The sequence below is a fragment of the Leptonychotes weddellii genome, chromosome 5, assembly GCF_054177405.1.
Source record: "Leptonychotes weddellii isolate Sample4059 chromosome 5, ASM5417740v2, whole genome shotgun sequence".
In the NCBI taxonomy this organism is placed as follows: domain Eukaryota; kingdom Metazoa; phylum Chordata; class Mammalia; order Carnivora; family Phocidae; genus Leptonychotes; species Leptonychotes weddellii.
In genome coordinates this window covers 107,400,236-107,414,280 of record NC_138373.1, presented here as the reverse complement: position 1 = coordinate 107,414,280, position 14,045 = coordinate 107,400,236, and the positions used below count along the sequence as shown (strand labels likewise).

General features: G+C 55.5%; 1 protein-coding gene across 1 annotated transcript in view; it reads right to left on the bottom strand.

Annotated features, from left to right (window-relative positions):
• Positions 1-14,039, bottom strand: part of LRP1 (LDL receptor related protein 1) — a 79,987-nt gene extending 65,948 nt beyond the window's left edge. The window contains exons 1-4 of the mRNA XM_081821904.1: positions 13,633-14,039; positions 5,093-5,215; positions 2,526-2,663; positions 307-426 (exon numbers count right to left, since the gene is read on the bottom strand). Coding sequence (XP_081678030.1) covers positions 307-426; positions 2,526-2,663; positions 5,093-5,215; positions 13,633-13,699 — 448 coding nt within the window. The 5' untranslated portion in view covers positions 13,700-14,039. The remainder of the gene's footprint in view (positions 1-306; positions 427-2,525; positions 2,664-5,092; positions 5,216-13,632) is intronic.
• Positions 14,040-14,045: the final 6 nt, after the last annotated feature.

Sequence of the window (14,045 nt, the reverse complement as noted above, 5' to 3'; positions counted from 1 at the left end):
CCAGAGATGGGAAAGGGAGCAGAGCTGAAGAGGATCGGTCAAAGGGGACTTTGGTTTTATCTATAATGCTTTAAGGTTTTTACAAGAAAACTCACATATCCGACCCATGAGATTTTGAGAGGAATTTAGAAATCTGGTGGCAGCAAGTGGTCAGGGCTCACAGTCACGCCCCGGGGTGGGCCTCCTGTCTGTACCTTCCGTCTCACTCTCCTCCTACCCGCCGGCCCTGCCCCACGCCTGCCCCCCAGCCACGCATGCCCCCCCCAGCATGTACACACGGACACACAAGCACATGCGCTCACATACCTTTGCAGGTCTTGCCATCTGCCTGCAGCTGAAAGCTGTTGTTGCAGTAGCAGGTGGGCCCGTTGAGTGTGGGGACACAATGGTGCTGGCAGCCCAGCTGAGAACAGGGTCCTTGGAGCTCTGCGGGGGGGCAGGCAGCACATACTCAGGCCCCCAGACTGCCACCTTCCCCCGCCTCCCGTCAACCCTTGGGAAACCACTTCCAAGGCCCGCAGCGTCAGAGATGGAAGAGGCTTCAGGAATCATCTAATATATTTTGCAAGTGAGGAAACTGAGACCCAGGGAGGGTATAAGATGGGCCCAAGGTCCCATAGCCAATTATGGCTTAGAGGCCATATCTGCCTGCCCTGGTAGCTCTGGACTCCCTCCGTCCCCGTGGAGAGGGGTTCTGGCAGTTGCTGGGGTCAACAGGGAGCGAGGACAGTGAGTCTCGGCCCCTTCATTTGCCTCTTATCTGCACGGCCCAGGAACTCCAACGCTGGCTTCGGGGCTAAGGGGGAGGAGTGGGCATGGCGTGGGGTCTTTCCCCTCAGGATCCCAGCTTTGGTCTGGAAGCACCCCTCTAACCCATCCCTTAAGCCCTGGAGGCCTCAGAGAGAAGGTCCAAGGTCTAGGTGGAAAATGGGAGGAGGAACAAAACTGCTTCCCTCAGGACCTTTCTCTAATCTTCCTCTTGCCACTGACCCACTTCCACAGGGGAGACAGAAGGGAATGAGACAGGAGGGGGAAGAGGTGGGGGAGCAGCTGCCCCCCCAATACCAGCGACCCAATTAATGGCCTTGCGTGGGGCCGGGCGGCCCGGCCACAAAGACCCCTTTGTCCAGCTGCCTCACACCCCCGCTTCCCCCCCACCTAGAAGAGAGCGCTGCCCGAGATGCTAAGATGTTCAGAGGCACTAAGCCTGCCAGGAGGAGCTGGGATGGGGGGCCAGTCTCCACTGATTTCTTCTCTTCTCCACCTCCACCCGGGAGCCCAAAGGTGCTGCCTGGCCAGGCTTTCCCCACAAAGTGGGGGAGGGCCGGGGTGGGGGGGGACGATATTGTTTGTTCAGAAAAATCTAGAAAAGAATTTCTCTTCTGGACATGTGGCAGGAGGATAAGGAGGCCCAACTTCTCTAATAGCAGAGAAGGAAGTTCAAACCCTAGGTTCTCAAGGTTCTTTGTTGTTTTCGATGCTGACAAAGTATTCAAAGGGAAGCAAACTTGAACATATACCACGCAATAAGATGTGATGGGCATGGTCATTAAAGTCAGCCCCTAGGCCCAAGCTCTGCATCCCATCCCAGGAGCTCTAGACAAAAACATGCAAACTCGACCCAAGGAAAGGATAAAAATCTTCCACAAACTCCTTGCTCCACACTCCCTGCCCTTGGTGAACAGGATCCAGATGTGTCTCCTCCCACAGGCAGATGTTTCTGACAAGCAGCATGCCACCCTCACCCAGGGGCTTGCTCAGGCTCTGGAGGCCTTGAGCTCAGTAGAAGGGAGAAGTCACCATACCCTAGTCCCTGCCTCGCAGGCCTGAGGCTCCGCCGTAGGGACAAATCCTCCCCCACTGCTCTCAAATGACCCAGGTTCTCCCTGGCCCACAGGGGCCTTCAGGGGAAGAACAGTAGAGCTGGTGACCTGAGCCGCAGAGGGGAAGGGACCTATCCTCCTAAAGTTCCCTCCTCCTCGGCCTGGGTGCCCTTCCCATCAAGCCACTTTAGAGTGTCTCAAAGATCTGCACTTCCCCGGCGGATGTCTTCAGGGGCACTGGCTGGCAGGGAGGAGGGTGGAACAAACACCACATCCCCACCCCCAGCTTCAATCACAGCATCTGCCCTTCCCTGTTCATACTCAGGTTTCATGTAAGAAACCATTTGAAGAAAGGACCCCACGATTTACAACAACAACGAAGGATGAAAATACTGATCTAGTGCAGAGCTCTCATTTTATAGGCGGGATCCTGGGGTCCGGAAAGAGGTAGTGACTTGCCCAGGCACACACAGCCAAAGAGAAGTGCCCAGGCCGGGGCCCCAGCTGATCCCCGCAGGGCTGTTGACTAAGCCCCAAGCCCAAAGGCCCACTGATTTGGGAGCACCGGAGCAGGACAATGCCTCATCCCCACTGGAGGTGTGAGGACAGTCCTCGGGCGCTGGGCCTCCAGACCCATCACGTGCCCAGCTGAGAACTCACTGCATCCATCTCCTGGGGCAGGAGAGGTGGAAGAGCCCTTACCTCGGCAGTGAGGCCCCTCGTCTGAACCATCCATGCAGTCCTGGACCCCGTTGCAGAGGCGGGACATGAGAACACACAGCTCGGTGCCCAGGCAATTGTGCTCGTTCGGCTGACATCGCTGGGCCTTATTCTGTGGACCTGGGGGCACACGGAAAGGCTGGCGTGAGCGAGCCGGCTACACTGGCTGTCTGGCCAGTTGTCCACTGGGAGAGGGGATGAGGAGACCGAGAGCGGCGTTTCAGACACCTGCACTTCTTCCATCTCAGGAGGCCTCGGGGGCTGCTTAGATTCTCCCACCTAGAGCTCTTTTACACCATCCCCCACGGGAGCCACACAGCCACGGGGAGGGGAGAACTAGGCCTTCAGCAGAGTCCACTCCCCACGTGCCCGGTACCCATGGATCCCAGCACCTCCACATCGTACACTCAGGAGACGGGCTGAGGTTTAGAGGTGAGAGGGTTGGATGAGCCAAGGAAAGCAAGAGTCCTCGGCAGGGAGGCTCACATGTTAAAAAACACCGCCTTCCCATAGCTCCCCAGGGCCTGGAGCCTGGGGCTGAGAGCCAGACCAAGTTTTCTGGAGCTGCACAGTCCAACACATAGCAACTGCCATATGTGGCTATCGAGTACCTGAGATGTGACCAGTTTGAACCGGAAGTATAAAATACACCCTGGCTTTGGAGGACTTAATACTACACACACACACACACACACACACACATACACACAAAAGAACGCAAAAGATCTCATTACTAATATTCTATGATTAATATACTGAAATAATAATATTTCAGATACATTGGGTAAAATAAAGTGAAAATTAACTTCACCTAACTACTTTTAAATTTATTTTTATTTTTATTAAGTAGGCTCCCCACCCAGCACAGAGCCCAATGCGGGGGCCCGAACCCACAACCCCGAGACCAAGACCTGAGTCGATACCAAGAGTCGGACGTCCAACTGCTTGAGCCACCCAGGCGCCCCCACTTTTACCTTTTGTAATGTAGCTACTAGGAGATTTCAAAATTGCATATGTGGCTTGCATTATATTTCTATTGGACAGCACCACTCTAAATGCCTGACCCCAGAGCAGCCTGCCTGGTTGGAAGGATTTGAGAAGCATCAAAGGTTGGGGCCCACTGATGATGGGCCAAGGCGAGCAGGGTAGAGCTCCTCAGGGAAGCCTAAGGAGGCCACGCAGACTAGGATGCTGGCTGAGCCCGTGGGCTGAGAGACAGATCACTACCTACTGGTTTCCACAATGGACAGGGTGTGTGAGTGAGAGAGTGTCCGCATGTGAGTGCATCTGTCCACGGGTGCCTGGGGAGGAGTACACAGTCTGAATCTGAGTCTGAGTTTGTATGTGAGGGTCTGGGGGCATCTGTCTGAGGTCGGGCTTCTGCATCCCCGTTTGAGAGTGTTGACTCTGTTGCAGTGAGAATATGTCTGTGCTGACATCTGCCTTAGTCTCGGGGTGGCGGGTGGGGTGGGGGAGGGCCACACGGGTGTCCAGGAGGGGCTGTGTGTGAGTATGGTGGGCCTGGGAGCGTATATGAATGGGAACAGTGTGGGGATGTGTATAAGGTGGGGTTTGCATCCAACTAAAGGAAGATCTGGCCCCTCTGCATGGCTTTCATCACCCCAACATCAAGCACGAGGGTAACAAAATGTAGGGCATAAAGGTGGCATCAGTCAAGAAGAGACTCCAGGCTGAACCACCCTCACCATAGAAACGCTTGCAGAATATCTCTGGCCCCACCCCTCGAGGGCAGGGTATGGGGGTGAGGCAGAGAGAACTGGAGGCTCCCTTTCTGGCCCTAAAATTACCCCTGATAATTGTGGGTGAGGGTATGCGGAGAGGCCAGGGGATGGAGCTGTGAGAGAGAACAGGGACAGACCTAGGAATGCAGGGTCTCCTAGACCGTGGCCCAGATTAGCCGAGCAGGGAGAGGCTAAAGGTGGAGACCCCAGGACTCGGCCAGCTGCCCAGGACTCTGGGGTCCTGCCAGCAAGTCCTCCACCCCCCACTGGCAGGGTAAAGGCTGGGTGGGGACCTTTCTCCCAGTTTAAACAGCTGCCTCTGATTACACCACTTACTGGGGCAGGGGAAGGCGGGGGTGGCGGGAAACGCACCGGGGGTGGGGCTTCTGGTACAGAGGCTGAGCAAGAGCCAGTGGCCTTTGGCCTGGGAGCCTGAGGATAGGAAGGGGATCTGGCAAGACCTGGGGGCACTTATCAAGAGTCAGAAGTCTCCGAGATGGTTAGAAGACCGAGCCAGAAGGGCAGGGAAGCCAGGCTCTCTCCTTCCAGCAAAGCTGTCAGCCCAGACAACAAAGTCGCTGACAGGCTTGGGGGTGCAGCCGTTAACGGAGCAATCAGAGATGCCATTTCGGAGCACATCAGGCACCATGCCGGGCACTTTGAAGAGGGGGAGAGTTTTAGCTGTGTCATGGACAAACAATCACAGAGCAAGGTCCACACCGGGCTAGAGATCAGCTGTCCTTATCCCAAACTGCCTGGGCCAAAAGGAAAAGGTGTTTAGGGGGAGGGATCAGAAAAGGTACTTACAAATCTCAGGGGCCTCATCAGATCCATCCGGGCAGTCCCTCTCACCATCACACCGCCAGCCCTTTGAGATACAGGTGATCTGGTCTCTGCAGGCAAACTGCTTGGGGCTACAAGTCTTAGGGGCTAGGAGTAAGGAAGGAAAATGAGGATGTAAATGAAGGATGGAGGCCCCTTAAAGTCCCCTAGGCTCCTCTTCCTTCCCCAGCATCAATCCCCATCTGGCCCAGACTCTGAGCTACAGTCCAGGTGCCCAGGGGTGGCAGGTGGCTGTGGGCTGCTCCTGAACAACCGTGTGCCTGTGGTGGGAGGAGGGGAAGGAGGCAGGGAACATATTTTACAGCCCCCGACCCGGCGCCATATGCTGCCTGTCCAGTGTGCCTCTCCTCCAGTCCTCAGGCTCAAAGCCCTTGCCGTTCTGCATTACTCCGGTCAGACACCAGCAGCCCCAGCTTTGCCGACCGAGAGTGACGGTAAAGGATGCGGCATTTAGGCCTTTGACATGTTTTCTCTTTATCTTCCTTTTCCTCCCACTAGAACCCCACAGCTGCTTTTTTTTTTTGAGTAAGCTCTACACCCAACATGGGGCTCGAACTCGACCCTGAGATCAAGAGTTGCATGCTCTACTGCTCTTTTCTAACCTCTCTGCTCAGTGTGCCCTCTGGGACACTCCTGCTGCCTGAAACCCATCAGCCTGCCCATCTCCAAGTCGTAACCACCAGGCCCCCGGACAGGAAGTGTGTGTGGGGGGGTGCCCTTGGCACAGCGGTGACTTGGAGATTGTATCAGCAGGGTTACAGGAGGGCATGGTGGGGCAGGGCAGGGGGAGCCCTGCCTCCACCTCCGTTCTCTAAAGACACAGCCTTCCTTGTTGGTTAGACCTCAGGGAGGACTTTCAGGAGATGTCGTGTGAGATGAGAGGCACCTAAGATTGCTCAGGATGTCACAATTGGAGATCTGAGGCAGGGGGATGACTGGGATGACCTACAGGAGCTGGTTTCAGCCCAGGACGTCTTTGCCCTACCCTTCACCCCCACCAGGCTTCCTCTGCTCTTACTCAGATTTCCTACCTCCTTCTTCAAGGAGGAATTAAGAACGGTAACACTAACTCTTATTGTGGGCTCAGCATGTACCGGAACTGTGGTAAACCAGTTCTTTCCACGTATTATCTCATTTAATCCTCTCCACAATATGACAAAATAGGTAATACTAATACCACCATTTCATAGATGAGGAAACCAAGCCCCAGAGAGGGTGAGGTCACATAGCAGGCAAGTGACAAAACCAGGACTGAAACCAGCTGAGCCAACTCTACGCTTTTAACCCTTGCAGTCCACATCAATCTTCCCACTCCCACTGAGAGATACTCGGAGCTCTTCCTTCCAACCCCATCACCATGTCCTCCATGGGAAGAAAAGCCCTCCACCCTCCTTCGTCCCCACCCAGGGCTGGGCTCCTAGTCTCCCAGCCCTTCATTGCCTTTTCCTCGGCCTGTGGTCAATTCCATCTCCATTCAGCTGGCATGCACTGAAGACCAGCTCTGTACCAGGTACTGCACTAGCCACTGGGGTGCCAAGGAGGAGTGAGTTGCTCCCTTGGGAGCCCCAGTCTCCCTGGGAAGACAGCTGTACACAACTAATCAAATGCAGGGCAGAATGAGCTCAGGGCTGGGACAGAGCATAAATAAAGTATGTCAGGGCTCCGAGCAGGGAGGGTAGAGTCTGAGGAGGGCCACACGGAGACCATGTCCTCCCTCCCTAACCCCCATCTCTGGCAGAGGGCACTGCACTCAGGCCCCTGGCCAGGATGAGAGCCGAGTTCAGGAAACACATCAGGGATGGCCTGGCCAGGCTCCCCCACCCCCGGCATCCCCCTCCCCTACCTCCCACCCTGAGCAGCGAATAAAGGCCCCTTGAGGAGGTGGATAATGCTGAGTTCATTGCCCCACTGGGCCAGCTGTGAGGTCTTCCCGGGGAAACAGCCCGCCAGCCTAGTTAGCATGCCGGAGACCGGTCCTCTTCCCCTGGCCAGCCGAGACTGGCTGGTGGGGGGGTGGGGGTTGGGGGTAGAAGGGGCTAGAATGGGACTAAAGGCAGATGGGCTGTTTGGAGCCCAGAAATGGCCCCCATGCCACCCCTACCCCTTCACATGGACTTAGTCCCTGCCCCCATTCCTCCCCAGGGCAGAACTCATAGCCCCGTGAGGTCACTGTTTGGCCACTCCAACCCCCCCTCCATTCCATGTCCTGGCCACGATCTCCCCTCCATTGGCCTTCACTTTGCACCCCCCGCCACTGTCCCCCACCCCCACTTTTGGCCTGAACTCGGCTGAGGAAACAGCAGCTGGCAAACTCCGAAAGCTGGAATGAGAGAGATTCACAAACCAGATGTGCTCGTGTGGAGGGAGGGGAGTGGGGGGTGGGGGGAGGGAAAGGAAGAGGCGCACTCAGGCCCCTTGTCCCACAGCAGCACCTCTTCGGGCCCAGGGCACAGGGACTTGGGGGCGCTGCCCTGCTCCCACGGGACAGGGCAGCACAAGGATCCTGGAGAGATATGTGAAAGCACTTCCTTCCTGTCAGGGATGGTGGAGAAAGCCCCAGGAATCTGGAGTTTGAAGGCTGAGGCCTGTCTTTGATTTCCTTCAGGGGGAGTGGGGAGGAAAGAAACAAATAACCTACTTTGGGGCAGTCTACATAGAAGTGGGGGTGGGGTAGGGCACTTGTAATCGGCTTAGAACTGCCAGCCAACCCCACTCCCCTCAGCGGAGCCTTCTGCATCTGACGCCAGCACCCAGAAGACCCATCTTGGTGGCCTGCCACTTAGGTGAGGGAACAACATGGCCCCAAGTTCAGGAGCAAGCAGCCTCTGGCCTCCCCTGCCTAACCCCCTCGTGAGAACTGGGGCTTCCTAATGATATGAGCTAACACCTTTCAACCTGGTCACTCTGCATCAGCCACTGATCTGAAACACTTTGTACGTGTTAACTCCCTGAAATCCTCACAACCCTGGGGGGTGGGTACTGTTGCGATCTCCATCATACAGATGAGGAAACTGAGGCACAGAGCGATTTTAGTAACTGAACAAACAGGTGGTTTCCTCACTGGCCATGAGGATGGGGCTAGATGAAAAAGGATGAAGAAAAGGAACCAGCAGGGAGAACATTTTGGTTCTCTGGCACTAGGAGTGGGGAAAGAGATTGTAGGGGGTGGCAGTGACCTTCAGAGCTCCTTGGAGTGAGGAGGGGGTGGTGGAGGAGGCAGAGAGGGACAAGAACGGAACAGAGAGGGAAGACAGAGGAAGGAGAAGAAGGAGGAGAGGACTGGAGAGGGAGGAGAGTGAGCGAGGTTGCAGCGAGAACGCCAGGACACAGGGGCCGTCTGTTCTCAGCTTTGCCTGGAGATGAATGTGACCGCCATGCTAACTCTAGCCAGCACCCCTGCCCACCCCCCCCTCAAGCCCAGGCACCCAGCCCAGCCATGGCCCCCAGGGCCACCAAGCTGGAGCCGGGACAGGAGGTGTAGGCTTGGGTGTGTGTCCAGACACAACACGGACCCCACTGCCCTGCTTGAGCCTTGGCTGTCGTCCTCTGTCCCATTCTGGGACCTTGGGGGTGGGGTGGGGAAGGGGGTGGTAAGAGTCCCTGGCCAGAGAAGAGAGGATGACAGGAAAGAACAGACCCTGAGAGAGTCTTCTCCAGAGGAGGAGACCCATCCATTGATCCCGGTGGGAGCAGTGAGGGTGAGGAAGGGAGTTGAGACCTCAGATGGCACTTCCTCCTAAAAGACCAGGAGACTTGAGGCCAGGAAAGTGTGAAAGAGACCCTTGAGGCCTTTTTCAAGAGCAGACACAGCAGAGGGAGAGATAGGCTGTGTTGGCTGGGGGATATTTTCTAAAGGGAACCACATGAAATATCTAAGGGAACAGAGGAGCCAGGGGGTGGCCAGGGGCTGGGGGGCAGAGCCTGTAGGAATCTAAGCTTTCAAACATATGGGGGTGGGGCAGCAGGGCCTCCCAGACCCAAACCGAGAGCTTTTCACTGAATTTTATGTATTTTGGGTGTTACCCGGTGGCTCCTTCCCGAAGCTCAGTGAGGCTCAGACACATTTTTGTCATTCCTGAGTCTGGGCCTCTGCTTTGCGGCCTGGACAGACGTACAGACGGGATGGCTTGGACTGCCAGGGGAGGGGAAGGGTCTCCCCCTCCATCCTGAGTCAATATTGACTCAGCAGGACATTAGCCTGACCAGTGACCTCCCCACCATCTTTTCCTTTCTCCATAAGTAAAACTCAGACCCCTCGAATGCCTCCAGAGGTCATCATATATCTCTCACCGGGCCCTTATAAGCCCTCTCCACCTACCCCCCAACACACACACATGGCTTATGCTCAGCAGAAGCAGAAGCTCTGAGCTCCTGACCTATTCCCCACACCTTTCACCAGTTCTCAGGTCATAGGGAAGTTCTGCTAGAAGTCTAACCTCCCCTTTTCCTTCTGAAATATCTCCTTTCCCCTGTTACTCAGCCCACGAAGGGTATCAAGTTCCCTTCCTCCAGAAACATTCTCTCCAAAACCCATTCCTAAACTCAGTGGAGGGGGAGGAAGAAAGAGAAGTTTGGAGGAAAGTGGAGAGGGGAGCTGCACAACAGGACATTCCGACTCTGACCTGGGAGGGGGAGAATAACTCCAAAATGACAAGGTGGGGACTGGAGAGCAGGTGGGAAAGCCCAGGAGGGACGTCTGTTCTCAGGTAGTTCTGGGGACACCCACAGGCCTGGATGGAGGTGGATGGAGACAGGCAGAGACAAATCAAGCAACGGAGACCAAGCGAGATAGAGAATGCCTCAAAGGGTGGGCAACCAGAGAGAGATGAACCAAGAGGATGAGAGACAGAGGTCCCAAGAGGCCAAGACAGCATACACCAATGACAGCAGATGGGAGGAAAAATAGACAGGAAGGGGTCTTAGCCCAGAAGTTGCCAAGATAATGGCACGGTTGTCTTGGGATGAACCCAGAAAATAATAAGCCTCCTGAGACTCAGAGTAGGGTGTGGGCAGCATATATCCTGACTCAGGGAGACAGAGTCCCTGCCCTAGCAGTGTGTGACCCGAGGGATACCCAGAACAGGGGTTAATGCCTCCCACAGAATAGGGAGGTGGGGGAAGAATACTGGAGCTCTTCACCCAGGGAAGCCAAGGCCTGGGAGAGACTCTCATCTCGTCTGAGGGAGCAAGAGGTACAAATACGTCTCTCCCACCATCCCTCACCTCTTTCCTGGGGAGGTTTTACACTGTGCCTGGGGCCACGGCACCGGAAGCACTCCAGAGCCAACGGCTTCCTTCTCCAAACAATGCAGGATCCTGCTAACTGGGCTGAAATCTGGGACTGAACACAGTGGGGTGGGACTGAGTTCTCCAAATGCTCACACCCGGCACCCAGCTCCACCAGGTCAAGGACCTTGCATGGCCCCAATCAACTGCACCCAGATTCCCCAAGGGTGATGACCCCCCCAATCCAGAGCCAGAGGGCTTGAATGCTGGCGAGTCCACAGAGTGAGGGGACCCCAACAAGAGACTATTCAGTAGTCTCAACAAGCAACAAGCTTGGGGTTCTGATGTGCAAAGGCTAAGATGGCAGCAGGAGGAAAGAAAGTTAGACTTGAGTAAAGAAGGGCTTCCTAGAGGAAGGAGTTTGGAAGAGGTCGGGGGATGTGGACAGGGTCTGGCCAGGACCCCAGCTGACATCCTTAAGAAGCTCAGTGACAGTGGAAAGGGTGGGGGCAAAAAAAAAATATGGAGAAAATGGAGGAAGGGGGAGCAAGACTGGACGAAAAGGAAGTCTTGTGAAGCAACCTCGAACATCAAAATACCCCTCCCATCCCCAAATCAATGCGCTACACATCTCGGCTTTGAAAGACCAGGGGGAAGGGAGGTGTTCAAGGATCTGGGTCTGGCTGGGGAAAAAAGGAGTTTGGAACCTTCTCTCAGAGAGCCAGGAGGCAAACACCTCAGCCTCATAACTCACTTCAACTGTGCAGCTTGTCTGATAACTGGTAATACACTGGCTCAAGGAAGGGGTGTGTGGAGAGGGGTGTGGAGAGTAGGAGACAGTCCGCCTTCCTTGAGCCCGGTCTGCTGGGGCTGCCCTTCCCACACCAAGATGTTCCTAATCTCAGCAGGGTCCTCAATAACCCCTTTGCCCATCCCCCACCTCATCTGTTTCCCCATCCTCACTGGTAGCAACTACACTCAATTCTGCCTACTAGTGGGGTGACATTGCTCCCCAAAGAGAAGGGAACCCCATGTGAGTTCAGGCATAGCTGACAAAGCAGAAGAGGTGGGGGAGGCCCCAAGGCCTGTGACAGCAGCAGAGAGGAAAGTTAGACACTAAGGTATCTGGGGTCAGGAGGTTTCCTTCTTTGGAAAGCAAACAACGTTCCATGTCTGTGGGCCCAAGGCATGAGGGCAGGGGTAGAGATAAGAGAATCCTCTAGGCTGCCCTGGATAGCACTGGCCCTAAAGGTCTGTGCAATTCTCCTTTCCCACCCTTCAGAGTGGGGTAGAACCAATGATTCATATTCCCATTCCCAAGGTAAGAGCAGTAGAGTGTGTCTGGGGAGGGGTCCTCTTCCTGGGACTTTGGAGACAGTTTAGTTTGAGCTGGGTTACAGATGTGGGCTCAGTGGAAATTTTAAGAAAGAGGAGGGAGACAGTTAAGGAGAACATGACCAGTATCTCCCATTTCCACCCACCACCAACCAACCTATAGCATGGTAAATAGAACCACCTTAGAACCTTGGGGGTGAAGCAACCAGGGCCCTTCCTGAGTGGGCTGGGGACCTTTTTCTGCTTTCCACAGAGACCCCTCTTGCTTCTGCCTAACTCCATCATGGGGTTCCTGATGAGACTCTCTCTCTTAAAATGTTTTTTCTATTCTTCCTAGAAGTCACCCACCTGAACCTCTCTGCCTTAGTTTCCCCTTCTACCTCACAGGGTTGAGAAAAAGAGGAAAGAACATGTATAACAAGGAAATCATGGGCTAGGGCTGCCTGTGAGGGCTGATCTGGAGCATATTCAGGAGAGATCCTCTTTCCTCCTCTGGGGCAGATAATTGAGGTAGTGGTGGGGAAGGGGACAGACAGTCCCCAAGATGGCATCATTGGGGGTCACTGAAAATACTGTCTTTCTGGGCACAGTTACTTCTTGACCCCCTAACCTCTCTCCTCTAACTGAAGCGAGTTGGGGGGAGGGGAGGAGAGGGAGAGATAATCTGGTTTCAGAGAAAAACTTCCCCAATCCCAATCTGGCAAAATTTAGAAGATGGAGGAGGGGTGCATGATGGTATTGGGCCCAGTTTTTTCCCTGGATGGATGGACTAAAGTGACAGGAAGGTATGAGATCCTCAAATCAGGGGCCCAGCCCAGCCCAACCCCATGATCCCAGCTCAAAGCTTAGGCAAGACTTGAACCAGTGACTCACAAGGAAAAGAAAAATAGCTGACATAAAGGGGGAAAGGGGGCTCCTCATTTCCCCAAAAGGACGCTGTTCTAGCTAAAGCCTAACTGCAGTATACAAAGTGTGTGGGGGGGGGGAGGGGGGGAGATGGGGAAATGATGGAGAGAAATAAACACATTTACTAAAGGAGCAGGGAAATGGGGGGCAGGGGCATAGCCATAACCCCCATCCAACCTCCAACTCTCCTTCCAGTCCAAACTGTGATCAAGCCAGAAGTCAGGGAGAAACCAGCTTTCCTCCTCCCTCCCACCTCAGCATTCCAGGCCATTCTCCAGTCCCCTTCCCCAATGATGACATCTGACGTTTTTCATCTCAAAGCTCCCAGGAATTAAGAAGGAAAATTCAAAGTCACATAGCATCGCCGCCCCCCCCCCAACACAGCCCTATCCAGGCCACTGACAGAGGCCCTGAGAGGGGGAAGTGCCCACTTAGGAACCCAGGCGAGCAGCCCCGCTGGATCCTGGACCCAGGCCTCCAAGCCTGGTCTCCCGGGCCCAGATTCCACACCCAAGCAGGGGGCCCTCCCCGAGGCCCTCCCTCTCCCCACCCACAGCCTTCCCGGGCCTGCCTGCCCTCTGCCCAGCAGGGCAACCCTGACCCAGCTCCCCTTCCAGATTCAGAGGCCACTGCAAAAGCCCCCCCCCCCTTTTGCAGCCGTACATTGCAAATTCGGATTCCTTCACATTTCAGATGGGGGGGAAGGATGTAGGGGAGGCAGAGGCCCTCCCCAACCAGATATAGGAAGAGAAGGCCTCTGGATCCCAGAATCAGAAAAAAGGGGAGCCCTCTTCTCCCTTCCCAGGCCTCTGGTCTTTGTTTGGGCTGGGGGGTCCCGGAAGCATCATTTGCCCAGGGCCCCCATCCTCCAAATCGGACCCCCATCCCCGCCCCCAGTCTGGCCGCTGCTGTGTCAGCTGGACTGGGATAACAAAAGGCACCCCCTCCCGCGTCTCCCTTCCCCATCTGAGCGCAGGAGTGGGGGCTGGGGAGTGGGTGTCCCCAGGGGTCCAAGGGGGCCGGGGAATCTCACTCACCGTCGATAGCGGCCGCGACGAGAGCTGAGAGCAGGGGCAGCAACAGCAGCAGCGGCGGGGTCAGCATGGTGTGGGCTGATGCAAGCAGCAGCCCCCTCCCCTCTGGTCCTGCTACTTCTTGCCGTCGCCCCCCCAATTGGGGGGTCCCCCTTTTTCCTCCTTCTCCCCTCCTCCTCCTCTATTCTTATCCTATCCTTAAGCAAAGAGCATCAGGGGCGTGGGTGAAGAGGTAGAGTTCAGAGCCCCTTGGGGAGGGCCTGCTGACGGGGGTGCGTCCGCCCCCTGCTCCCAAATCCAAACCCTTCACCCCCAGCTTTTCTCTTCTCCCCTCTTTCCCCCTCCCCGAGCGAAGCTCACAGCCCCATCTCCGAGCCGCCTCCGGCTGCAAAAATGCACAATTGGGAGGAGGCGGG